General features: G+C 33.2%; 2 protein-coding genes across 12 annotated transcripts; one reads left to right on the top strand and one right to left on the bottom strand.

Annotated features, from left to right (window-relative positions):
- Window positions 1-4,753: 4,753 nt before the first annotated feature.
- Window positions 4,754-12,594, top strand: LOC103313914 (uncharacterized). The gene is made up of 7 exons (XM_008198422.3): window positions 4,754-4,986; window positions 5,027-5,336; window positions 5,383-5,591; window positions 10,075-10,328; window positions 10,374-10,762; window positions 10,809-12,186; window positions 12,238-12,594. The coding sequence occupies exons 1-6, from the start codon at window positions 4,860-4,862 to the stop codon at window positions 11,224-11,226; spliced, it is 1,707 nt and encodes a 568-aa protein (XP_008196644.1). The 5' UTR covers window positions 4,754-4,859; the 3' UTR covers window positions 11,227-12,186; window positions 12,238-12,594.
- Window positions 12,595-14,792: 2,198 nt separating this feature from the next.
- On the bottom strand, window positions 14,793-27,446 carry LOC103313913 (uncharacterized). Of its 11 annotated transcripts, none has more exons than XM_064357294.1 (9): window positions 27,129-27,446; window positions 26,648-27,072; window positions 26,498-26,580; window positions 23,115-23,230; window positions 20,113-20,201; window positions 18,389-19,929; window positions 15,248-16,032; window positions 15,061-15,195; window positions 14,793-15,004 (listed from the first exon to the last, which is right to left on the bottom strand). In XM_064357294.1, the coding sequence occupies exons 4-9, from the start codon at window positions 23,196-23,198 to the stop codon at window positions 14,954-14,956; spliced, it is 2,685 nt and encodes an 894-aa protein (XP_064213364.1). In that variant the 5' UTR covers window positions 23,199-23,230; window positions 26,498-26,580; window positions 26,648-27,072; window positions 27,129-27,446; the 3' UTR covers window positions 14,793-14,953. The 11 variants fall into 11 exon arrangements, with proteins under 11 accessions (XP_064213364.1, XP_064213362.1, XP_015838002.1 ...); XM_064357292.1 differs by having other exon boundaries at window positions 15,248-16,038; window positions 26,648-26,872; window positions 27,129-27,444; XM_015982516.2 differs by having other exon boundaries at window positions 15,248-16,038; window positions 26,648-26,879; window positions 27,129-27,444.
- Between the last annotated feature and the right edge of the window lie 53 nt (window positions 27,447-27,499).

Raw genomic sequence — 27,499 nt, forward strand, 5'->3', positions numbered from 1 at the left:
GCTCACTGTCCACGCGGCCTTGTGAATGCACTAATTTGAACCCAATTTTTAAGAAAAATAATAAACAAAATCGTTTCTTTTACAATTTGATGTTGTTCTTAGGTTAGTTAATTTCCTCAAAGACCAGTTCTTATCTCGAGTTAAATATTTGTAAGGGAATAAACAGAGTAATAAATTTAATGCTTTTATGGGAAAACCTAAAGTTCAAATTATATGAAAAAAATACAGTATTACAGAGAAGTCATGTACAACACCCATAAAAAATTATCAAAAAATGTAGTTCCATTTTTTAATAAAAAAAATTAAATGACCAAAAATTGAGGTTTTTTTCATTTTATTTTTAAATGATACTAACATTATGTATTATTGTATTGTTGCTAAGGTCCTCAGAAAGTAACCATATTACAAAACATTTTAGACATGAAAAGAATGAATGAAACTTTTACTGTCGGTATATTAAAATATTTATATAAATTTGAAAAAAAAAATAGTTGCCAAAAATTTTTTAACCAAAATATATTACAATGTAAATTATTATTTTTTTTAAATAAAACACTCTATTTTTGGATAAACATGGTTGTCAATTATATTGTTTTTATTAGCTGATTTTACTAAGTTTTTGAAATAAAATTGACAAAAAAACATTCTTAGAATTTAGAAAAAAATAACGTACTAAAACAATTGAACAATTTAAAAAAACAATGAGAATTAAAAATTAGTGCTATGAATATAAACTAACCAGCTCGTTTGAACAAAAGAAAGGAGGAAAACAGTGAAAATTTATGAGTTTTATTACGTTGTAAAATTAGCACCCCCTACTTCTTCGAACATTTTCGGAAAGGGAAAAAATCTATGTTTCTGTCAAAGAAAAAAATATTTTTGAAATTTTTAATCGTAGTAGGCCATGATCTGAAGCCAATTTAATTTTAATAAAAAAATTGTCGATTAGGGAAGCAATTTATAAATCACGATTATAAATTACTGACGCTGCTATAAACCGACCCTAGATCTATTTTATAAAAAATGTATGTAAAGGGCTTATTGTACTTTTGCGAAGCTTTACATTTTACGTAAATTACCCTGTCTGTAAAAAATATAAAAAAAAATGCTAAATCTTTACTAATAGATCTCAGACTTTTCAAAATGCAAATTAAAACTATAGTTTCAAAAATGAGTTGTGTTTTGTTGACTGACATATTTGTAAATTACAGTAAAATTAAATTTATGTGTATTCAATGTGAATACATTATTCTTGCCCGGCGCCTCCACCAAAATTGTAATTATTAAAAAAGCCATAATAAATTAAGAGAATAATAGTGAGCAAAACGCATACACAAAAATTACAGTCAGATCGAGCCTTAATTTCTCAATAATAAGAAATTTAGAGAATGCAAATAAAAAGGGTAAAGTGGTAAAGAATAGACACATGCGCTGCAAAGGCAAATTTTGCAGCATTGTTTCTCCCAATATAGGAACTCTAGTGGAAAGTAATGGCGAATAAATAAATAAGAATTTGCACAGAAATTTGTTAAATAAAAAAAACGGTATGGCCGGTCCGGAGCAAGCTCGACCTTCACAATTTTAGGATACTAGTTCAACTGTCAACTTGGAATCGGCAGCAATGTTAAAAAACACCCTATTACGAGCGCATAATTTACAACACCCTAACCGCTGGTACCCCAGCCTCTTCATTCATTCAGAATTTCAGAATTTTACGTAGGCGACTGACTAGCCGCATTTTCAACTCTCAAGCGTAATTTTTCAAGTTTGTAACCAATCGTGTATTAGCAATATTATCTTGTAGTTCCATTATTTATAATAGGTACTCATTGCAATTTTAATTTAGTTTAAAACTAAACTAACAACACTCTAAAACTAATTTAAAAAATATAGACAGAAGAAAAATAAAACTCCGAAACTCGAAATGTCATGGAGAAATCTACAGGACAATGTTTCGAAGGCAAATGATTTTCACTCACTTGTACTTGCATTTATATATCAGTGGCCTGAAAAGGGTTGATGGGTGTATTTGCTTGACCCATATAACAGACCAAACCAATATTAATTTCCCAAAAATAGGAGTTTAGGAAGTTTACCAAAATCAGTTCTTTACTGAAAACTTTATAAAATGCTCTTAAAACGTAAAAGTAACAAAATTTCCAATTTTTCTCAAAACATGATAAATTTAACTAAATAGATCAAAGTGACTTCATATTTGAAAAAAAAAATACATCAATTCTCAGCTTAAAATAATATAATTTTCCACGTAATTAGGTCGCAGTATCATGGAAGCGATGTACTTTTCTAATTGCGCGGCCTAAGTTTTGAACCCAAGGGCTGCCAGTGACTCAAATTCGAGACAAATGATCGTTTTTTCCAGAAAAGAGGTGACAAAGACATGTTTACAGAGAACTGGCTGGATTATATACCTGGTTTGTTACTCCGTTCCCCAAATATTTAAATTTTTATTTATCACCGGAGTAATTAATGACCGACCAATATTATTTCAAATGCATTCTCATCAATAAACTTTCGTCCTTCGTACCAGAAATAAAAGCAAAACATTTATTTAGGTACCTTGTATTTTTAATAAAATCACATTTCTCATTTATTCAAAAGAATGTTTATCCCAAAGAAATTTTAAAATCTCTGAAATCTTCTCTTATAAATCTAGCCATGTATTGGACATCTGTTTGCATCGTCAGGGGTGATCATAAATTATGTTTCAAGTCCGGGTCTAATTGTTTGCGGTTACTTTTTACGGGGGAGTTGTAAATTATCTCTTGCTCACTCGATTTTCGATTGCAAATAAGGCTACCTCTGTGGAGGTGTTACTTACAAACATTTTTTCATCGGACTTGAAATTATCGGGTTAAACAACAAGAACAAATTTATTGGCCATTTAAAAAATTCGAAAAAACCTCTTAAAATGCGTTTTCTATAAATCCTTAACTTTAGTCAAACTTTCTCTACCTTTATTAGAGTTTGTAGGTAACCTATCGCATATCTAAAATGGCCGATAAACAGGAAAAAAAATCTCTTTTACATGATACCAAGTTTATGAAAATATGTTTGATAGTTTTTAAGGTACAGCTGTAGTCATTTACATTGGAACTCCCATAAGAGATTTCACTCCGGACGGCTCTTAAGGCAAATGGTTTCTTTTACACTTTATTGGGACGTTTTTAAATCGAGTGGATCGTGATTTTTATCCAGAAAACCACATTAAAAATTTTGATTTTAAAAGATTAATCTTTAAACATACTGAAGAAATTTGATTATTGATGTTTCGATTACGATGGTGTCGGCATTTTTCACCGTAATTGACGTCTGAAAGTTGTTTTTTTTTAGGAAATAGTTGGTTAAAACCGGAATGGTTAGGTCACTGATCACTAGTTTTTTCGCGCTTTAAAAGCATTATTTTCGAAAGCTACACATTGTCGAGTACTTTGCGTACTCATTTTAATGTCCAGAAAACCTACTTTCTTCGCGAGCTTTTTCCATTCTACATTCTGTAGAAATTCGGTTTTTTTAAACTTGGACCTAACAATAATAATCTCTTAACCTGTTTTCTAAAAAACCTTTATCCCAAAGTAAACTTTTTTGTTTTTTCTTACAATACTCATGCTTGTCCATTATTTTGTAATTGCAGGAAATTTAAAGAAATCCAAAAAACCTTGAAAATTCATCAACTTACTATGAGTTTATTAAAGTTAAACTACCAGTTAGTGTGCCAATTATCAATTATCATCCCTTTACTTTCAGTTGCCCTAACTCTCTGTTAATTTTAACAATAATAGACAACAAAAATGTCAAAAGAACATATTTATCTTCTGTACTTATTTAAAAGTCAAAAAAGAGACGAAGCAGAACTAAGTTACAAAATTTTAATCCATTTCAAACTATTTTTTATCAAGATTATTTTTGTTAATTTTTTACCATTTTTTTAATTTCTAAGAAATACTACTTTTTTCAACTCCTTCTCGAGGGTTCAAACAAACAATTTTTTGGGGGTTAGTTTCATCGATTTCAATTAGAACTTGTTCATCAGATAAACTAAATTAACGAAAGTGAGCAGTTAAATTTTATTCGGTTGTCATTTTTAATTTAGAATTATAAAAATTCCTTTCCTTCTTCCAAAAAAAAACAACTCTTGCCCTCTTTCTGACACGGTTGTGAATTATTCTTCGTAACAAATTAGCTCGCACAAATCCCAAATTAAATATGTTTTGTACTATTACCACTAAAAATATTGTAACTATTCAAAAAATTATGTTTGAAGTCCGGGTCTAATTGCTTGCGGTTACTTTTTATGAGAGAGTTGTAAATTATCTCTTGCTTACTCGATTTTCGATTGCAAATAAGGCTACCTCTGTGGAGGTGTTATTTACAAACATTTTTTCATCGGACTTGAAATTATCGGGTTAAACAACAAGAACAAATTTATTGGCCATTTAAAAAATTCGAATAAACCTCTTAAAATGCGTTTTCTAGAAATCCTTAACTTTAGTCAAACTTTCTCTACCTTTATTAGAGTTTGTAGGTAACCTATCGCATATCTAAAATGGCCGATAAACAGAAAAAAAAATCTCTTTTACATGATACCAAGTTTATGAAAATATGTTTGATAGTTTTTGAGGTACAGCGGAACTCCCATAAGAGATTTCACTCCGGCCGGCTCAAAAGTCTTAGCTGAGACACCTTGTAGATAGAGATATGGTCTCGCTGACTTTTCCAAAGGAAATTTAATTCCGACGCCGTTTTTGTCCAATTTATCCTAATTTTTCCGCTAGACAGTTGACACAGTTGACACTTTCGGCAAAATGGCCACAGGCTAAAATCTCTCGTAACTCTTGACCATGCCAGCCCATAATTCCTGGACCTCGATGATGTCCGGAAAGCCGGACCTGACCATCAAATCATCAGTGATCGAACATCAGATCCAGAGTGTGTTCGCAAGAGACTCAGTGGGGACACAATTTCACGGTAACCCGAAAACCCATGCCTTAGTCTTAGCCCCCCATAGGTCGCCCCAAATCGACTTACAGCATCCGCCGCTTCTTCCGCAAATCGCACAAGCAACTCAGAGCCGTCCAGATCGAAAGTCTCAAAAACCAGTTGATCGAATGTTGCCTCACACACATCCAGGACTCGTACCGCGTCCACTTAAACCGCCTCAAAGGGCTCAAGATCCTGGAAACCTTCATCCACTTGGTCCACATCTCGAAGATCAGCTCGGAACTGGCCACACACATGGTGTGGGCCTGTCTCAGCTGCATCCACCATTTCCTGCTGCGGCTCAAGTCGGAAGGGGGGCTCATGCAGTGGCTGCGAAGGCAAAGACCAAACTTTTGCGAGTTTTTTTCTTTAATAAGCCAACAGGAAGCAGGCACGCAAGTCGATTCGAGTCTTCGACAATTTAATGACGTTCCTTATACCCTTCTACTATCCTGTGGTTTTCTCAGCGGTTATAACTTTTTTCGAAGAGGCCAACATCTGGGATATTGAGTACTTTTGCTCGAATTTACTCGAACGCTTGTTTTTGGTTGTCGACGAGAAACGCAAGACCGATTCCATGATGGAGATTATTTGTGAGTCGAGATGTTTAGTTCTATGTCTACCATAAATCAATAAAAACTTTTCTAAAACATTGTTAGGAATCTCAAATAGATGGTAAACCTCCTGCTGGTACTGTAAACATCAACAATGACCAAAATAATCATTGAGGATTTGGGGAAGTTTTATTGGTTTGTGGTAGACATAGTGTAAGTTATATGTAGAACTACAACAGTTTTTAAAACCATTTGAGTTAGGAACTAAGAAAAGAACGCAAAAAATACATTTTTCAAGCTAGCGAAAAAATTCGGCTCCGACGTAATCGGCGTCAAATAGATTTTCTGACGCCGATTACGGGGGAATTTAAAAAAACTGGAAAAAAGTACAAACGGGTCACTTGTCTATTTACTCAATTGATGCTGTGCTATCTCTATAAAAAATTTCGTATCTCAAAAAAAATTTTTTTCTTAATTTATACAGCGTGACCCAGAGGTAAGTAATCGGTCTATAATTTTTTGCCATTTAAAATATTAAATATTAAAGTACGCAAACTAAAAATATTTTTATTACACAGAGGGTGGTGAACCAAAATTATATTTTTTTATACTGAACACCCTATATATTTTTGCATAATTAGATTCTACGCTAAAACTTTATGTAAATTATTACGGGTCAATCTCTTTTCGTTTCGGAATTATTCAATTTTTTGTTATAAAAAAGACCAATTTTTGGAAAATTACTACAAAGTCACCAATAAATATTTTCCGACAGAAAAACTGTGAATACGCTGCAGTTTTAGCAAATAGTCGATTTTTACTTAAAACACGCAGATAATGTACAGGTGTGCCAAAACGCAAAAAGTGGAATAACTCTTTTTTTTTCAAATGGAACAGCCTGTATTCTTTTATAGGTGTAGAAACATTTTTGAAAAATTGCTTCTTTTATGAATAACTAAAGCTACCTGTAATTTTAGGTAACTGTCTTTTTTATATTAGGAATTATGAATTTTAAGTATACTTTACTTTGTTTTTAGTAGTTTAGTTCTTTTTCTTTTAATTTGTCTTGTTTTTTTTTTCTAACCCTTGTCCTGGGAATTGAAATTATGAACCAGGCAACCCTTAGATTCCAACCTACTTCATGACACCAAAAATAGCAATTTTAAAAAACTGAGTCACTTTTAGTTTGTTAAAACGTTTGGAATGTGGTTCTTGGATATAAAATCACGCCATAAATACAATAGATAACAATGTCCTACGTTTTACGTCTTACAGTTTCCAAGAATAGTCAATTTATAATGTTCTTGTCGATTACGGCGAAACTATTAAATCTAGAGTAAAAAATTTCCAACTATGTTTGTTGTAATCGCAATAAAAAATGTACAACATACTGCGAATTCCAAGACGTTATCGCACAAAAAATTCAATTCAAACGTTAATAACAGCGAAACTAGAAGAGTTAGGACAAAAGACCCGATACCATCGTAATCGGCGCCTCAAAATCTGCTTACTATAGAACTACATTAAATTTATATGACGTGTTGAAAAACAGCTATTACGGCAAAACTATTTGATAAAATTAAATTATTTTGGACTATATTAATGCAAAAATATAAAAAATAGGGTCGGCTTCACCAACGATCGTCAGTTAATTATTTGACCAATAATTTTTATTTATTAGTTAAATAAAAAATTCTTTCGGCAAACTTCACTTAGTTATTTTATTATCCCGTTAGTTACTTGAATATAATGTTTTTAGTAGTAACAATACAAAAAATGTTTAATTTTTGTAATTTTAAATTAAAAATGACAACTGAATAAATTTGAACTGCTCACTTTCGTTTATTTAGTTTATCTGATGACTAAGTTTTAACTGAAATCGATGAAACTAACCCTCAAAGAATTTCTTGTTTCAACCCTCGAGAAGGAGTTGAGAAAAAAGTAGTTTTTTTAGAAAATAAAAAAACGGTAAACAATAAAAAATAATCTTGATAAAAAATATAATAAAAAAATAATATAATAACAATGTTCTTTTGACTTTTTTGATATCTACCTATTATTAAAATTAACAGAGAGTTAGGGCGGTTAAAAGTAAAGGGATGATAATTGATAACAGGCATTTTAACTGGTAGGTAAGTTTAAATTTAATAAACTCATAGTGAGTTGAAATGTTAATGAATTTCCAAAGTTTTTGTATTTATTTTTCATTTTTTGCAATAATACAATTACGGACAAGCATGAGTATTGTAAAAAGTAAAAGATAAAAAAGTTTCGGGTAAACTTTTTTTAGAAAAGAGGTTAAGAAATTTTTATTGTTGTTAGATCCAAGTGTAAAAATTTCTACAGTATTTAAAGGTGGAATGACTGGAATGTAGAATTCAAAAAGCTCGCGATATATGAGGTTTTTTGGACATAAAATCAAGTTAAATACACGGCAATCGGCTAAAATACTCAACGATGTGTAGCTTTCGAAAATAATGCTTTTGAAGCGCGGAAAAAACTAGTGATCAGAGACCTAACCTTTCCGGTTTTAACCATCTGTTTTGTAAAATAAACGAGAAATTTGCCTGTGGACAGCACTCTTTTGAGCTAAAACAATAGATTTTGAGTTTTTATTTTTTTTTAATCTCATAATTTCCGAGGAACACGCATTTTTGTATTCTATGAGTAATTATTTATATGTTGCCAGTTTTCAAATGCCGATTACGGCGAAACTACCTATTAGACCTAGAGTAAAAAGTACAACTCCTTTATAATCGGCATAAAAAATCTACTACAAATTACAGTCAATTTGAAGGCGATATCTTTCAGACGCCAATTACGGTGAAAAATGCCAACACCATTGTAATCAGAACATCAATAATCGAATTTCTTCAGTGTATTTAAAAATATATCCTTTAAAATCAAAACTTTTAAATGTGGTTTTCTGGACGACAATCACAATCCAATCAATTTAAAAACGTTCCAATAAAGTGTAAAAGAAACTATTTGCCTTAAGAGCCGTCCGGAGTGAAATCTCTCATGGGAGTTCCAATGTAAATGACTACCGCTGTACCTCAAAAACTATCAAACATATTTTCATAAACTTGGTATCATGTAAAAGAGATTTTTTTTTCCTGTTTATCGGCCATTTTAGATATGCGATAGGTTACCTACAAACTCTAATAAAGGTAGAGAAAGTTTGACTAAAGTTAAGGATTTCTAGAAAACGCATTTTAAGAGGTTTTTCGAATTTTTTAAATGGCCAATAAATTTGTTCTTGTTGTTTAACCCGATAATTTCAAGTCCGATGAAAAAACGTTTGTAAATAACACCTCCACAGAGGTAGCCTTATTTGCAATCGAAAATCGAGTGAGCAAGAGATAATTTACAACTCCCCCATAAAAAGTAAGCGCAAACAATTAGACCCGGACTTCAAACATAATTTATGATCACCTCTGACGATGCAAACAGATGTCTAATACATGGCTAGACTTATAAGAGAAGATTTCAGAGATTTTAAAATTTCTTTGGGATAAACATTCTTTTGAATAAATGAGAAATGTGATTTCATTAAAAATACAAGGTACTTAAATAAATGTTTTGCTTTTATTTCTGGTACGAAGGACGAAAGTTTATTGATGAGAATGCATTTGAAATAATATTGGTCGGTCATTAATTACTCCGGTGATAAATAAATATTTAAATATGTGGGGAACGGAGTAACAAACCAGGTATATAATTCAGTCAGTTCCCTGTAAACACGTCTTTGTCACCTCTTTTCTGGAAAAAACGATCATTTGTCTCGAATTTGAGTCACTGGCAGCCCTTGGGTTCAAAACTAAGGCCGCGCAATTAGAAAAGTACATCGCTTCCATGATACTGCGACCTAATTACGTGGAAAATTATATTATTTTAAGCTGAGAATTGATGTATTTTTTTTTCAAATATGATGTCACTTTGATCTATTTAGTTAAATTTACCATGTTTTGAGAAAAATTGGAAATTTTGTTACTTTTACGTTTTTAGAGCATTTTATCAAGTTTTCAGTAAAGAACTGATTTTGGTAAACTTCCTAAACTCCTATTTTTGGGAAATTAATATTGGTTTGGTCTGTTATATGGGTCAAGCAAATACACCCAACAACCCTTTTCAGGCCACCGGTATATAAATGCAAGTACAAGTGAGTGAAAATATTTTGCCTTCGAAACATTGTTCCAATGAAGTGTAAAAGAGACCATTTACCTTAACTCTTAACTTGTCCAACTCCTTTGTAATCGGCATAAAAAATCGACTACAAAATACATCAATTTGAAGGCGATATCTTAAAAAAAAACAACTTTCAGACGCCAAATACGGTGAAAAATGCCGACACCATGGTAATCGGAACCTCAGTGTATTTAAAGACGAATCTTTTAAAATCAAAATTTTTAAATGGTTTTCTGGACGAAAATTACGATCCAATCGATTTTAAAACCATTTGCCCAACACTTTTTGAACATTTAATAGTCTGTTAAATTTTTTTGACTGGTTAAAAATTTAGCCCTGATTGAAAACTCGACCCTCACCAACGCGCTCACATCTCGCCAAATCCTCCAAGTGTTATTCGACATTGAGCAAAGTTTAAAATGGGATTTGATGAACGACCGCCTCCTTGAAAAATTCCTCGACATGTACTACAGCAGTTTAACACCTGAAGACAATCACGAATACAACTACGAGTCACTCGAGAAGGGCCTCGAGACGTGCCTAAGGGCCATGTGTGCCAACTTTGGCGAAAAATATCTAATGCTCATGGTATCCAACAATTTAACCGTAACTTTTGGCCTAATCAAGGCACAGATTAGGTGGATGTTGGACATGACAACTTCGGAAAAAATCTCCGACGAAAACCTGCTCAATTTCGGCAGTTTGCTGGAACACGTCACCACCCTGTACACCTCCAAGAGCCTGAACCGGAATTTGCCCGAGCAGGTGTTCCCTTTCATCTTCAAGCTGATTGCGTCGAAAAATCTGCTCTATAGCCTTCTCGGCAACCGGGTTTTGCACAACTTGATCGACCGCTGCCACAATAAGCTAAAGTTCGACGCGCCTCGCATTTTTTTCAGAAACTCGCACTACAATATCGTGCTGAATCACTACAATTCCACCGATAAGCTGCTTTTCCAGCGCTATCGCGAATTGTTGCACAAGACTTTCGTCGAGTCCGTTATCAGACACGGAGTCCACAAGTAGATTTCACGCTGAATCAGCCGCATTTTTCACCCGTTTTTCCAGAATTCATTTGGAGAACATCTACATTTCTGTCGTGCTGTTCCTGGTGGAGATTCCCTGCGGGTACACGGCTGCCGCAGCCGTTTGTCTGGCGATGTCCATCCAAGAGGCGGCGCTCGAGAGCAAGAGCATCCAAATGACTCACGCACACCGCCTCCATGCGGCTGTGGTCTCGATAATGTCCCTCGTTTGTTACATCCATAAAGCTTCAGTGTTTTATGATTACGTTGATTCGATTATTGATAAGAGGGCGAATTTTGCGCCACATTTGAATCCGCCGCTGAAAATTAAGTACAAGTATGCGCAGCATCACGTGTTGTGGAACAAGCCGGACTTGTTCTTTGAGGATTGGGAGACGAGGTATGGGCTCTGGAGGTGCTTCAAGAACAGGCATAAGGATATCGTTGTGGTGCACACCTAAGGGATGATCAGATGGACTCTGGGATTTGAGGAATTTTTCAATGGAAGATGGACACAGTCGACTTGAGACTAGGAAATGCTTACACATGCATTTTTTACGGAATAAATGGTCAAAATAAAAATTATGATTCGAGTTTTTGTTATTCCTTCTGGTGAATATACAGGGTTGCTAAAAAGTGTGGATACAGTTAAATATTATAAAAACTGTTCATCAAAACTTATTAAAATTTTATCGTTTCAGATGCTTATTAAATTTCTATCTCCATTTGTTCTTCGGATACAAGGCTAACTTGATTTTTTTTTAAATAGCAGCAAGGGTCAAATTTAATATTTTTGAGAATAGCATTTTTTTTCTGAGTTCTATGGTATAACGCATGCATACTTTAATTTAATTGAAACTTAAAAAAAATCGAAAATTTTGAAAAATGTTAAATTTTATTAGCTTTGGAAATGTTGTCTTTATCTATCGTTGGCTCACTAACCAAAAAATAAGTAAAAGTTAAAAACAATACTTTTAACTGAAAAAGAACACGTTTTAATTAAGAAATTTTAAACACGGAATACTTGATTTTTTATTCAAACTGATTTCCACTAACTTCTTGACCTTGTCTTCATGATAAACCAACATGAGATTTCTTTTCGCTCAGTTTTACTTAAATGTACTATTATTAAACTAATTATTGCACCCAAGTTTAATTTTTGATTACAAATGACGGATATCGTTAATAATAGTATTTTCAAAGCTAACTTAGTTTTACTATTCCAGAAAATTTTTGAATTTTTATTTTTTTACATTTTAATAAAAGTAAAGTTGGGTATCATGTTACATCATTGAATTCAGAAAAAAAAGCTCTTTTAAAAATAATTAAATTTACCTCTTCGGCCATTTAAAAAAAATCAAGTGAGCCTTGAATTTTCAAAATAAATGATACAAATTTGAAACTGTTCCCCTAATTTCAAGGTTTTTTGTTAAATCTTTCTGAAAATATTTAACTGTATCCATACTTTTTAGCGACATAAAGCTTCAGTGTTTTATGATTGCGTTGATTCGATTATTGATAAGAGGGCGAATTTTGCGCCACATTTGAATCCGCCGCTGAAAATTAAGTACAAGTATGCGCAGCATCACGTGTTGTGGAACAAGCCGGACTTGTTCTTTGAGGATTGGGAGACGAGGTATGGGCTCTGGAGGTGCTTCAAGAACAGGCATAAGGATATTGTTGTGGTGCACACCTAAGAGATGATCAGATGGACTCTGGGATTTGAGGAATTTTTCAATGGAAGATGGACACAGTCGACTTGAGACTAGGAAATGCTTACACATGCATTTTTTACGGAATAAATGGTCAAAATAAAAATTATGATTCGAGTTTTTGGTATTCCTTCTGGTGAATATACAGGGTCACTGAAAAGTGTGGATACAGTTAAATATTATAAAAACTATTCATCAAAACTTATTAAAATTTGGTATATGCTTAAGAGTATATAAGTTGTATCGTTTCAGATGTTTATTAATTTTCTATCTCCATTTGTTCTTCGGATACAGGGCTTACTTGATTTTTTTTAAATAGCTACAAGGGTCAAATTTTATATTTTTGAGAAGAGCATTTTTTTCTGAGTTGTATGGTATAACAAATGCATACCTTTAATTGAAACTTGAAAAAAATCCAAAATTTTGAAAAATGTAAAATTTTATTGGCCTTGGAAATGTTGTCTTTATCTATCGTTAGCTCACTAACCAAAAATAAGTAAAACTTGATAATAATAATATTAACTGAAAAAAACAAGTTTTAATTAAGAAATTTTAACCACGGAATACTTGATTTTTTGTTCAAACTGATTTCCACTAACTTTTGCCAGTATGAGATTTTTTTTTCGCTCAGTTTTACTTAAATGTACTATTATTAAACTAATTATTGCACCCAAGTTTAATTTTTGATTACAAATGACGGATATCGTTAATAACGGTATTTTCAAAGCTAACTTAGTTTTACTATTCCAGAAAATTTTTGAATTTTTATTTTTTTACATTTTAATAAAAGTAAAGGTGGGTATCTTGTTACATCACTGAATTCAGAAAAAAATGCTTTTTTAAAAATGATTAAATTTGACCCTTCGTGCCATTTAAAAAAAAATCAAGTTAGCCTTGAATTTTCAGAATGACGAAAAAAATTTAAAAAAGCTCTCAAATGATAGAATTTAAACACTTTTAACTGTTCCCTAAATTTCAAAGTTTTCTGTTAAACTGTTCTGAAAATATTTAACTGTATCTATACTTTTTAGCGACTCTGTATACGAAAATTTTCGCGAGTCGCTTACGAAAATTGTATATATTTGGAACAAAAAACAGTAACCCTGGCGTTTGTTTTCCTTGTTACACATTTTGAACTGGATGAATGATAAGAATACGAATTTAAAAAAATATATTAAAAAAGCTTTTAAAAAAATATGTTTCTATGAAAGAAGAATATTAGCACTCCATTTAAACCCTTTATGGAGTCATTAACTCTATAGAATTGCATTGGCACAGATTTACGTAAGTATGCAAAATTTCAGTTCATTCGGACAACAGGAACCCTCTCACATTTGGCTCGGAAAATATGAAACAGACAGACAAACAACAAAGTAAGTTAGATAAAAGCTGTTAAAAACTAATAATTTAGTATTTTTTAAATATATTTTTATTTAACAATTGGTAGGTAACAGAGTGCATTAAATATTATGTAAGGCATGTTTTTTCAACAGACGTGTTAAATAGTTTTAACGTTGGCACAAGCAAATTCATTCGTAGAAGTTTTAGTAAAAGAAGTCAGATCCAGTGTTTGATTTATATTGAAAAAATGTCATTACATGTTAGCAGCAAAATCCTTTATGAAAATCTAGATACGAAGTCAGAAAAAGGTGTAAATTCCGTGTGGATAACAGTTTTTGATGTAAATGTGGAGACAAGTGCTTATTTAATATAATAGTTACAATGCTTGCTCCTAATAATGAGCATTAGGTATGAATATGTCTGTCTCCAGGCGTTATTACGAGTTCAACAAACAGAAGTCTATATAAAATCCATTACAAGAAAACTTCTACTAAACTCTAAAAATATTTTAATTATAGAAAACAATGTTTTTAAGTTTTACAATGTTAAGAAAAATTTTTAAGTACTCGAAACAAGATAAAAACTCAAATGCTCAAAACAACTTTTACTTTGAACTGATATTTTGCTTATAAGTAGATACTAATTTTTATTATTATTGTCTATTGGCATAACAGTAACTGTAACACCATTTAAATGTAAGTAAAGTTCTACGATAAAATCCGAATATCCTCGAATATTTATCTAAAAATATTCCATCACTATGTTTTGGGGGTTATCGGTGTTTATAATTATTGCCGATAAAAAAGCCTTTCACACGAGGCATTTTATCTTTTGACGATAAAACTGATTCAAATCGTTGATGCTGCGTCTTTATCGATGAAATATTTATTGTGGTGTCTATATCAGTTTGTTTACTTGTATGTTTATCATACTGGGTCAAAACCCAATTTGGGTTCCTCTCAATAAAAACGAAAAATATCAAAACAACTTTATTCAACTTTGGTAATGCATGGAAATTACAAAAATAAGAAAAAATACTAAACTAATATTCAACAAGATTAAATACAATTTAGATAATCTTGAAACAATAAAAAATGAAATAACAACTTAATACTGATCTTAACAACGCTTCATTTTAGGACTTTGTTTTATTACACATTTTTTGGTGGTACGTCCAGTCGTTAACCTACAAGAAGAATCAAAAACATGAGAATATCGCAACTCGAATTAATCGCAACTTACTTGACACTCTTGACTGCAATACATTGACGACTTGCAAGCGCATACATAAATGGCTCTGTTCCCACAGAGACATTTGAACCCATCGTCCGTTTGCTCAACCGGACTCCCTAACCCACTATCGGCCGGTGAAACAACCTACAGGAAAAAACAAAATAATACTCAAATACACCAACGACGTTAAAATTACTTCTCGATCCGACGTCTCTCCCGCATTGTTGTCATTTTTAAACTCATCTTTGAACTCAAACACTTTACACTCAATTATCTCATCGTAAATAGCCTTCTCATCCGCATCGTCAATCCATGTCAGATCAATCACATCGTCGCTATCTTTCCTCGCTTCTTCTGCCGTCGCTTCAGCTGTTTGCGGTTCTTTGGTTTCCGTTGATTGCACTGTAGGGACTCGTTCAGGTACTTTACTCCATCCTTGTTCAGTATTAGCTTCTTGAGGTCTTGCTTGCGAATTCAACAACGACCTAAGAGTCAATTCTTGTGGCCTTGTGAACGACGTCGAAACGTTCGTTTCTGGCGTCCTTGGAACAATATTAGTTTGCTGTGTTTCGGCCACTTGTTGTGGTGGCGGCGGCCTTGGAAGGATTGGTATTTGAGGTCTTGAGAACGCAAAAATGCTAGTCTCTTGTGGCATACGAAATGTCACATTGTTAGTCTCTTGTGGCCTTGAAACATTCACCAGTGGCCCTTGGTTATAGCTCCTATACGGAGGAAGCTCTGGTGGTTTTGGCGTAAGAGTAGATTGCACATTTTCCTTGCTATGTACCAGAATTCTAGGTACAATAGTTCTTTCGTTTCTTTTCGCTGGATTGCTCTGTATCACAGTCGTTTTCCTCTTATTGGTTTTGGGTGATTTGGGTCTTTGGTTGGCGGCATGTGCTCGGGCGTTAATCCAACACTGAATCAAATGGAACTGCGTTATTTGCAGTTCCAGTAGTTTCAATTGTTGGCTTGTAAACACTGAAACTAAATATTTGACTAGTTCATTCAATTCCCACGTCCGACTATTGGGTGATACTCATATATTAGTATTAGCATATGCTTAAAAATCATCAAAAGTAGGTTTAAAATAGAGAAGTTACTAACAAAAATTTGAACGATTTACATTTTGAACGTCAAATCTGGCGATAACCAAGCAAGCAAATAAGTAGATACTTAATTATATGATATACCAAATATTATGATATACCAGTGGATATACCAAAAGCAGTGACACGGATCTTGACAGGGCAACAATACGACTATACACTCTAGAAATGGCTCCACTACCAAAATTCAAACATAGATACTTGGGAATAAAATTAACTAGACGCCTTCTGTTGACGACGTGTCGTACTTGCCGAAAACAGTAACTAAGTTTTGGTAATTCTTTATTTAATAAATTAATTAGCAATTCTGCGTGAATTTGTGAATTTCTTACTTTAGAGAGAGTCAGTCTAATAAAAGTATGTGCTGCTTGATGTGCTTGATTACAAAGTGTTATTAAAACCATTGCGCAATTAAAGCCTATACGTATTAGATCATAGCGGATAGCGGACACATGTTGGGCTACAAAAAACAGTAAATTATTGAAATGTGTGCATTTGACGTTAGAATTTTTCCACTAAAAAAATCATGAAATACTTTGGTGAATCTAAAAAACTGCAATTAAGATTAACAAGTGCTGATACATAGATACAATAGTCATTCCGTGTAGGCAATGCAATAATTGTAAAGCCCCAAGATTTATACAACGCTCTAAACATCCAAATAACTATTCTCCCGCCATTTATGGTTACTGTTTTCAGCCCCCAACGGTAATTTTACTTCCGAATTCAAATGAAAATTTTAAACGTCCGTCAAAAGTGTGAAGATTTCCTCACGTTTGAAAAATTGGTAAATCAAAACAATAAATTTGATCAACTATAGTTTCACTCTGGTTTTACTGTTTTATGTACAAATCTGTGCTTCAATCACGGAAAAATAAATCATGGTCCTTAACACAACTGAACATTGCAATGAGAAAAGCTTTTAGATTGCGCTGAAAATGCAGCAACTCTTATGGACATTTAAAAAAAGGTGTCGGCGCTTCAACAGTGAATTACTTTCTTTAAAAAATTAAACTTTGATTTAACGAAAAAGCTGATACGTTTTAAAATAATGGTTGTTTGAACTCAAGAAATTGTGTTACTCTCTACCTTTTAATAAACTCCTCTATAGGTGACTTACAGTTTATTTAGAAAATAAATGAGCCTCCAAAATTATACAAAAAAAGCATTTTTTTTAATTACTCAAGGATTTTAAACTTTCTCCTTTAATACCATTATGAAATTACCATAAAACTAAAGCATCTTTCACAGTTAGAAAAGTTAATATTTTTATGTTTTTACCCGAGAGATAAACCGCAGAAAGTCAGTGTACAAAACTAAGAAAATTAAGCAATTTTAAAGAAATCAACAGAAATTAATTTCCATTAAGAAATAGAAATAATTCAACCCAAATTGCTCTTTATTATTTAAATTCTGAATTCTAAATTCTTGCTGTAAGTAGTTATAAAGTTATGGTCTCAATATCACCATGAGTAGGTCTCATTTTTTAGAAATTCTAGCAAAAAGACTTCAATAGATGGTCTAGAATTTCCATACATACGATACATTAAATATTGTGAAACGGAGATCATTCTAAGCAGAGCCCATTAAGGCCAACGTAATAATTTAAAATACATTTTCAAGAAAGTATTGTTTAAATTTACCTAAAATACATAATAAAAATTTGGTATCTCTGAAATTTCTCTTTCAAGTCGATACCTAACACTTTATGTCTTGGAAACAATTCTTGTTTGAGTGAGTTTCTAATATACCCACACAGAAATGCTTCGTAATGTGGACGACGTTCAACAATCTGGAGACCCTTTTCTTTAATGTTTTTTTGTAGATCCATTGTTTTATTAAGTTTCATGAAATCTCTTCACATAAATAGCAATAACCAGAGTAAAACTACCGATAAACACCAAAATAACTGTGCACTTTACAATTTCTCACAAGTGAGAAAGTCTACATAAATCTAACATTTAACGTGCCCTTTAAATATCTCTTTCGAGCATCCCCTTGCCAATTCTATTTATTTAAAATTAAAAGCATAGAATCGAGGCAAGAAAGCACTTAACAAGGCTATATGTCGAATTTCCGGCCCTCTGTCAAGGTCCGTGTCGCTACTTTAGTATATCCACTGGTTTCGATATATTTGCTCATAAAAGAGCAAGTTATCTCTTTATGAGCATGGATTCAAGTATTTACGTTTATAAGTAGATGAGTATCACCCATTGTGTTTTCCTTACCATGCCGGGATCGTTCATCGAGTCGTCCCATTGAAGCACTAACAACGCTATAGAACCTCTTGGTAAACGGGGTAATGCAAGCGTCCTCAAACCCCTGCATGATGTTATGGATTAAACAACAAACACGGCACAGACCCCCATCTAACTGCTTCTCGACCATTTTAGTCGATATCGTACTCAAGACATCACTAAGCACAAAATTAAATATCTCCAGTGGTAATAACTCTTTGATCAATCTTTTGGCAATATTCCGTCTGGTCGCCTCATAGTAACTAGCAAGAGTCTCGAGATTCTCTTTCACTTCATCAGCGGAAAAGAGACTCTTCTTCAAGTCCATCAACTGGACTAGTTTTTGTTTCCATACGTAATACTTGTAAACATATGGAAAGATTTTTTCCCCACACACCCTATTCGAAATGAGGAGATAACCACTCGGTGTGTTTTGGTGAATTCGCAACAATTGTGGCATATTATGCTCGTTGGAAATCCAATGCGGTTGACTCGGCGGTTGTATTTGATTCTTCCTCCACTCCATCAACTGCTCTAACGCCGTCTGTTGCGCTCTTATTGGTCTCTCGGCTTGCTGCAGTTGTGGAGCACTCTGTTGCCGATTGATTTGAATCCGAGTGTTCGGCTGCGATTGCACATTGTCAACACTTTGCCTACGCTGCGTAGTAGCCACCATTTTTTCTACGGTTTTTGGCGGTTGAACGGATGTGGTTTCCGGACGAGATTTCGCTCCTTCCTCAAGTGGTGATAAAGACGGCATAGACAAACCAACATTGGCTTGTTCGCCTTTAATTTCCACAGGTATATCAGTCGAACTAAAACTGTTGCTACTATCCTGAGTCAGATCAATGATGTGCGTATTGGTCACGGTTTGAGTTTTGCTCAAACGAGGTTTGTATAAAACAGTGGCCACTTTCAGTTCTTCAAGTGTTACACTACTAGTGGCAGTTTCTGAGTATATTGGTGGTATTTTCAACTCCGCAACACTGAGGTAATCAACGTTGAATACCTCCAACACTGGAACTTGCACCGTTTTTTGCACTTTTTTACACGAGGGAATGTCTGCTTCACTTTTACGTTTATTGTTAATTTTCACCGGTTTGAAAAAATCCGCACCCGCAATTTGGATCGAAACGGGCAGAGATTGTCTTCGATTGTTTTGCACTTTTTGGGGCGTTTTTGGTGGTTTTTCGATGTCATCCAATGGACTTCCGAATAGTTGGATGAGCAGTTCACGCAAGTTTTTCGTTTTCTTGGGTTTATGTTGTCGACGACGATGTGACGGTTTTTTTATTGCTGTTTCTTCTTCTGTGGTGACATTTTGGAACATTATACTAAGTTCCTTTTCGACGTCGTGTTTTTTCGCATTGTCTGTTTTTTCCTCAATGTCGAAGAAAAAACCACCATCGTCTGGCAACTTCACACATTTTTCGCTAGTATAAATAATATCTTCGTGGGTTGAGCATTCAACGTAGTTTCCAATGTCACACAAATCTGGTACATTGTGATCCGTCCGTTGGACGTTTCTGAAACTAAAAAACTCTCTTCAAAAAATGTGAAAATTAATTGTTGATAAACAACGACGTCTTAGGGACAGGCTCTTGTTTATCTTATTAAGCGATAAATCTTGCATTGTTTGTTATTGTTTGAGGAGTCGATAATATATGAGTCAGTGAGAACTCTTGCGTATATACAAAAACCTCAAGATAATTTACCTTTTGTTATTTTTCACCGATGACAGTATCACTTTCGGTTCGTCGTTCAACTGTTGTAATACTCTTTCAGTAAATGGTTCAGTCTGCCACTGAAACAAAAGTATCAACACTTACTTCGCGTCTTAATCACGAGTAAAATATTTTGATAACATAAAAGGAAATTACGCAATCGTAAGTTCTAGAATACGATACCTAATATCATCGCAAATCACAAGAATGAAATACTATATTATGATACGAGTTTTATAAGACGTATTTTGTCGCACGCACCGATAAAAAGAGGAGTGCGACAAAATGCCTTTTAAATGATATCATACAGTATTTATTCTACTTTGCACCTTTTTTTCAAAAAAAAAAAAAAAATTTCGAAATTTAGAGAATCAATAATTTGGCCAAAGTGACCAAGACGTTTTACAACGAATACGAGCTTTTGAGATCTCAAATTACTTGTACTGGCTTTTGAAGTACATTACTTGAAAAGTGTTCAAAGGAGCTACATATGAGAGATGATACAAAAGTCTCTAAAGGTTTATATTTGATTTATTTGACTAAATTATGCATTTGACACTGACAGTTTTCTCAGATAATTGTCAAAAAACTAGGTTGTCAACATTATCCAACCAAATTACCCTAGTTTTTAGTGTAATTATTATAGCACTCTTGGATATGGCCTCAGTACGAAACCAAAGTAGAAAAAACAATTTTTTGTCTCATGTTCAAAAGCAATTAAAACTATTCCTTTATTATACAGGGTGTATTATACGTGTGTTAATTTTAAAAGGAAAAAGATATAGAATAGAATAGATATAGAAGTTTCGACAATTTACTCAAAATTTGGAAAATTGTATCGAAGTGTCGAACTATTTTCGTTCAAAATTATTGCTATGAATACAAGCTAGTTATTAAGTAAGAATTTTTTGTTGGTAACATTTTAAGCCTTCTTTTTAATATATGAATCCAAGATTATAAACACTATTTTAAAACACGTTTTCAATAGCAACGTGTTTTAAATTAATGTTTCCACTATTTTAAAACACACTTCCATAGCAACGTGTCTTAAATTAATAAAATGTTCCAACAAAAAAAATTTGAATAACATTTATGCGAAAACGCTAAAAGTGCTCGGGTGCCTAGGTACGCACTCGCATACGCCCGTTGCATAACGACAACCCTCGAACTTTAAGCTTGTGTTTCCGCAATTGCAAAACATTATATGGAATAGTTGTATTTAATGAGTTTTACTACGTGGAAAAATTTTTGATACACCCTGTATGTTCACTGTGCCACCAACAGTGAGCTTATTCATGCGAGATTCAACTGATATGACTTGTGTGGGTAGAGGGGGATTGGAATGCTGAGGGTGCCTTTTTACCCAAGTGGGACAAAAGGGGGCGGAGTAGAGCTCAAGGCCAACAATTGTATTCCAAAGTCATAAAACTAAATGACTCAAACAGATATGACAAAGAAACGTCGCAAAATAATGTTTAATAATTTTTTTGAGTATGGTTTTGTCATGCATTTGATTTTAAAAGGGGCTCAAATCACACGCTCCTCACAATATTGTTCACAAATGATAGAAACAAGCAGTTTTGTCGAGTTTTCAGAACCATAAATAAAAAAAAATTATTACAGTCGGTCCCTTTGTACCAAGTTTGCCGCAAAAATCCACCCTTTTCACTCGGAAACGTGCCCCAACACTAATTAGAATTTTATGAAAGCTCCGAAGCTTGGTTCCAGGAACGGAAATAAATACCTCGTTTTTAATAAGTTTGCAATTCTACAACTAACAACGCTGCGAGATACATGATCTCCAAAGCATGCACATTTCATGTTAATTAAGATTAATGATTAGCATTCACGTTTTACGCTTTAAAAAAGTTTCATAAATAAAATAAACTCGTAATAGGATACAAGTTATGACTATTGTTTGATGCAAATCATTGAAGGAATTGTGCAATATTATCATAATAAATACAGTATAAGTCGATATCTGTAACTAAATACGAATATATCACAAACACGTGTTTTACAAGTGTAAAAAAAATGAAAAAAATGTGTAGTGACAAAATCTCACCAAACTAGTGTCAACAAAAAATCCCTTCACATAAATACGACTTGAACAGGCCATCTTTTTATTTTGGAGAAAACTGAAACACGTGCACGGCTGATATTTAATCGCACAAATCGTAGATTTTCTTCTGTATGGGTGGTACCTTTCTTATCTCTTATCATGACACAAAACCACTTGAAATTTTGTCTCCAATAAATCAAAATAAAACATTAGGCAGATTTAATTAGTCAAAATGATACTGTTGTATCGAGATATCTGGCGGAAACGATTTTATCAGCAGCTAGTGTTGGCCTTCTGAAAGAAAGTCTTGTACTTCACACTATTAAATAAACAAGAGACTAGATAAACATCGTATTTTTTTCAGCTGTAATATGCATTCCAATCCAATAAAAAAATAGTAAGATCGGATTTTCTTAGTAATTAGTTATAATTTATTCGAGTACGTCAAAAAACTAATAGCTAATGTGATTTATAGTTTCAATGACTATTTTTGCAAACTTTATTTATAAAAAAAAAATAAAATACGTTTGCATTTCCGTAGTTTTGGAACAGAGTATGCAAGAGACTGGGTGTATAAATAAATGAACTAAATTTTTTACGTGCAAATCTTTACCTCCTCGTTTAGTTGATTCATGGCTTTGTTTGGTATTTTCGCGCTAAAACATTCTATCACTAATTACATCACTTCTCGGCGGAATCCCGCACCGCACTGAAGAATGCTTGCCGACAACAAAATTAGCTAACAACGAAGAGGATCGTACCGCTGAAACGACCAATGGGAGCTTAGTTCTCACGCCGAAACTGAAACGAAAAGCTCCGATGCGAACAAAAACAAATGCACGTGGTGGTTTTTTTCAAGGTCGACTAATGTGTGATGATAAATGTTGGTGGTGGTGGTGGTGGGTTAGAGTGCATAGTTTGCGGTACCTACCTTGGCCAGTTTTATTGAGCTTCCTTTCAGATTAAATACTTGGTAATCAGCGGAATCAGTGCTGCAATGCGTCACCCAATTCATTTTTTATTAACTCACATAGCAGAGTCGGAAATCTGAAAATTAAATTTTCTGTCATTGTTATATTAAATACAAAATGCAAATAAACTTTTTCACATTCCAGAAAATTACCATAAATTGAGATTTTTTTAACTTAAAAATGCTCGAAAACGCAAAAATATCACATTTCCAGTACAAGTGGTGATTTTTCAAATTATTTCAAATAATTTGCATGAAAATGGCAATGAAAGACAGAAATCTGTAAAGTAAGATTTCAACTTATTTAATTTAGGGAAGCACTGTAGCTTTGGTAAATTTTGCAAAAAGGTGTTTAAAAAACGATTAGGCGCCCGAAATTTTTTTTACGAAACTGAAAAATGTAAAATATGTAATAACACCAAAAAAAGTATAAAATGAAATACAAATTAACGACAGAAACGATTCCAAAGGCCTATTTTAATAATTTCAAAAATAAAAAAATTACTTCTGGAACATTGGATTAGTACTTTTTTTTATAAATTTTGACACTATTAAAAAATCAATGTTTTTATAAAAAAACAAAATGAAGAATGGTGGTAGACATAAAATATTAACGCATATTTCATTTCAGTTTTTAAAGGCATTGACAACTAATTTTACCTGTTTTATATAACGGAAATTGAAAATATCGTTCGTTCCAAACCATTAGGTTCTTTTCAAAATTTCCTACGATTAAAAATTAACGAGAAAATCGCTTCGAAAGAAAGAAATCGTGACGTCACGACCGCCTCTCATTATAGAATCATCTTATCTTATCACTTAATTAACAAAAAAATCTTTCCAAAATCAAAAATTAACTAGTTTTTCGACTAATTCCTGTTAGAAATTTCGTCTTAAACTCCTGAGGAATTTTCTTAAGTTTTGCTAAACTCTGTCAGTGTCACAATTTGAATTAATATTGAACCAAATGCTCAACAGGTAGTTATGACGTCATAATTTCAATTTTAATTCAAAATAACTTGAGTTTGAGAGCAGATACAGAGAAATGGTTTTCACTGGTGTAATAAGCGTTTCCAGTATTATTATAACAAAGTTGTTTTTAAGCTGCTAATTAAGAAAAAAATGACAACGTGAAATAGAAGACAAGTTGAGAGTTTCTCTATAAGAAAAAAAATCCTGTGTTAAACTGAATGGTAACGACAATTTAGTGCCAAAAAAGCCCATCAATCCAAAGAGAAAAATAATTCTGAAAATTTACAGTTGCCCCTAAAAGGTAGAAGCGGATCATAAAACAACCAAATGAAACGAAACATTTAAAATTCTTACGAGAGCGAAAGTAACCGCTCATAAGTCCTCAAATCTTTGTGTTGTTTCTTCAACACTTCTTGTTTCACAATTTTATTGTAAATTATAACTGTATCAAGTGGATTTGGGTTTAGTTTTTTTAGTTTGGTTTAGAGATGATGGACTAAAAATTTTTGACCTATACATATCTAATATTCCAACACATCCCGTCAAGGTCTTCAACTTATATTTTAGGTACGTTTCCTGCTGAATTGAATAGTTTTAGTGTCTTTTCTATTACACTATTCTTTAACTAAATAATTTTGTTGTAAGTTCAGGAGAAGCTTTTAGTTGCATTTTGCGCTCTTCCGACTTGAATTCGTCCTGTAAAACAGTCCCCACATAAATTCGCTCTCGAAAATGCCACTTCAACACTAATGAATGGGCTTGGAAGGCAGGGACCTAACGTTCAAAGGCCACCGACACAAGTGATTTTATGGTTTTACCGGGTTTCAGATTACATCAGCAAAAAAAAACTAAACTCACTAAAGTTCACATTTTACTTACTAAGCCAGGATTATTTACAAACAAGTAAGACACTCTATCACCCATCATTACAACTCCTCGTACTCCGTTCAACTGATGAAAATAATTTACAAGATGCGCATGTTGCTCCAACTCTCGCGAAAGCAAATTTGTTGTTTAGTGATTCCATTAAACTCACTATTTCTACAATGTGTTTTTAAATGATTCTCATGTAATTAATTTTGCAGTTAGTCTAGATGTAAAAAAAATTGTGCCGCTCTACTCACTTCAATCCTCTCTCAATAAATGTCAAATCTGTCAGTTGTGAAATTCAATTAATTTCTGTAAAAAATTTCGTTAAAATGCAACTAAATGATTAAACTGTGCAAGAAAACACTTTTGGAAACACGAATTGAAGACTTAATAAATGGGGAATGGTAATATTCAATGTCTAAATGCCTATCATTAGTTCTATGAAGCGGCATTTTCTGATTTTACATGAGAAATTCACAGACGATTAGATAAGAATCATTTAAAAACACACTGTATAATAAAGAAGAGCTTTAAAAGAGCGAGTCAAAATGCATTAGCAATTTCCCATACACACAAATGAAGTTAGTTGATAAATATGTTATCGGGGCGGGCGCAAGCGACCTCACCCTGTTGCCCAGGTAGGTTTAATTAAACAAAGTGTTTTTTCTAGTTAAGGGTAATAAGCTCGAATTTAATTGCAATTATAGTTGTTTTTACAGTTTATTTTTAGTCACAATACTCATGCCCCCTTAATAACTGCGTTAGCGGAGATAGAATTTTTTGTTCAGTGTAAAGGAAAGCTTAATTGTTGCCTCTGATCAAAATAAAATAGTAATAAATTACAGTTACATAATAAAATTATTACTTTGGTGAAAATAAACACAAAGATAAGCTATATTCGGAAGTGTTAAACCATGTCACTATCGATGTCAAAGTGTTCCAATTTACACAACTTCGATGAAGCGTTGACCTTTATTATCAGTTAGATTTTCGGTAACCAGAAGTTACGCCACCGTTGGGTTAGAGGCCGCTTCTCAAAACCATTTCAACCCAACCATACAGGGTGTCTTACTTAAGATTCTCGAGCCTGATATCTCAGATATTTGTCAATGGAATTTTAAAATACAGATATTTTAGAAGGTAAGGAACAACTCAAGTCTTAAAAACGTAATTTTTACAGGACTTTTTAAAATATTAAATCGTTTCAGAGTTAGTGATCCAATGGCTTAATTTTAAATAAAAGAAACGCCTTTTGAAGTTATTTTTTTTTAATTTGAGGTCATTTTTTGCTCCCAATTGAAAGATCACCTAAAATGTGTGCATTCTGAATTTCATAACAATCCTTTGATAAATAACTGTAATATTAAGCTCAAAAGTCTTGGGTGAGACGCTGTATTTTTAGCAGCCAGAAGTTACGTAATAGTTGGTTTAGAACCCGCTTCTCAAAAACCATTCCAACCCAACCATCTAGTCATAAAATTTAAGTATTTTCTTGTGCTTACCATTATTCAACTGCTGACATCACCAGACCTAAATAAGTAGTTATAAAAATAACAAAATAACTGGTAGCTAGACCAAACTTTTCCTGAAAAAAATTTTACAAAATATTAAAGTCGAGAAAAGTTTTACACTGAGCACAGTATTTCACTTACCGTCTTGTGGGACCGATCTAGTCTAGACAGGTCGTGAGAAGAGGCGTCAACTAAATTTATTTCAGACTTCAAGGTGACTTTAGGGCACTGTTAAGCTCACAAAACTTCAGGTAGTGGGGCAAAGAATTGTCAGTTCTCAGAAGCACCCTTGTTAGTTAGATTTAAAACCGGTTAGGCGTTCTAAGAACTGGGAAATCAGGCACGCACATTATTCATTTCGAAGAACTGCAAACTGTCGATTGTAACTTCAGATTACGTTTGCAGATTTTGTCATGAAAGAAACTGCATCGAACGCAAAAAACACATTGTGGGTCAGTTTATTCGACTTCAAGTCTCAAATCACTGAAATAGGCCCCCGCAAGGGCCTGTTCCTAACCTAACAATTCGCAAAATTTAAACAACCCCCAAAAACATAAAAACTGCAACTAATTCAAGTTTATCAACTGTGATCGGTTAAAAAGTACCAAAATATAGCACATACCTGTTGAATAATCACGGAATTGAGGTTTTTTTAATTTAAAAAGGTGGAACAACAGAATTGAAAAACTTCCAAAAAACAATTGCAATGTGGTCACGGCAACTTGATATTTTTTGCAACTAAACACTTTGACTGTTTTTGCCCATTTTTCGGCAAGTAATAAAGCGACATTCTTTGCGTTTACGTGGAAATAATCTCTTATTGAGTTGGGGGCCGGTTTTTTACCGGTACCGGCTGTTTTTATTTAAATCAGAGTTTAAAGCAAAGCTGGGGCTTTTGTTTATTGTAGATTGCCAGCAGTGACAATGTTCAAACAATGGCGCGTGGGCTGGGGTTCAAAACACACTGAGGGGTTTTGGTACCATTTTTGCTTT

The sequence above is a fragment of the Tribolium castaneum genome, chromosome 6 (assembly GCF_031307605.1).
Source record: "Tribolium castaneum strain GA2 chromosome 6, icTriCast1.1, whole genome shotgun sequence".
Lineage (NCBI taxonomy): Eukaryota > Metazoa > Arthropoda > Insecta > Coleoptera > Tenebrionidae > Tribolium > Tribolium castaneum.

What these genes read in the sequence shown, in the direction of transcription:
- LOC103313913 (XM_015982517.2), bottom strand. Translation starts at nt 23,198, where the DNA reads ATGAATTGGGTGACGCATTGCAGCACTGATTCCGCTGATTACCAAGTA. An exon ending in TCGGTGAAAAATAACAAAAG is followed by an intron (nt 19,930 to 20,112) that starts GTAAATTATCTT and finishes AGAGTTTTTTAG; the next exon opens with TTTCAGAAACGTCCAACGGA. An exon ending in CGATGAACGATCCCGGCATG is followed by an intron (nt 16,039 to 18,388) that starts GTAAGGAAAACA and finishes TCAAATATTTAG; the next exon opens with TTTCAGTGTTTACAAGCCAA.
- LOC103313914 (XM_008198422.3), top strand. Translation starts at nt 4,860, where the DNA reads ATGCCAGCCCATAATTCCTGGACCTCGATGATGTCCGGAAAGCCGGAC. An exon ending in CTCATGCAGTGGCTGCGAAG is followed by an intron (nt 5,337 to 5,382) that starts GCAAAGACCAAA and finishes ATAAGCCAACAG; the next exon opens with GAAGCAGGCACGCAAGTCGA. An exon ending in TTCCATGATGGAGATTATTT is followed by an intron (nt 5,592 to 10,074) that starts GTGAGTCGAGAT and finishes TTAAAAATTTAG; the next exon opens with CCCTGATTGAAAACTCGACC.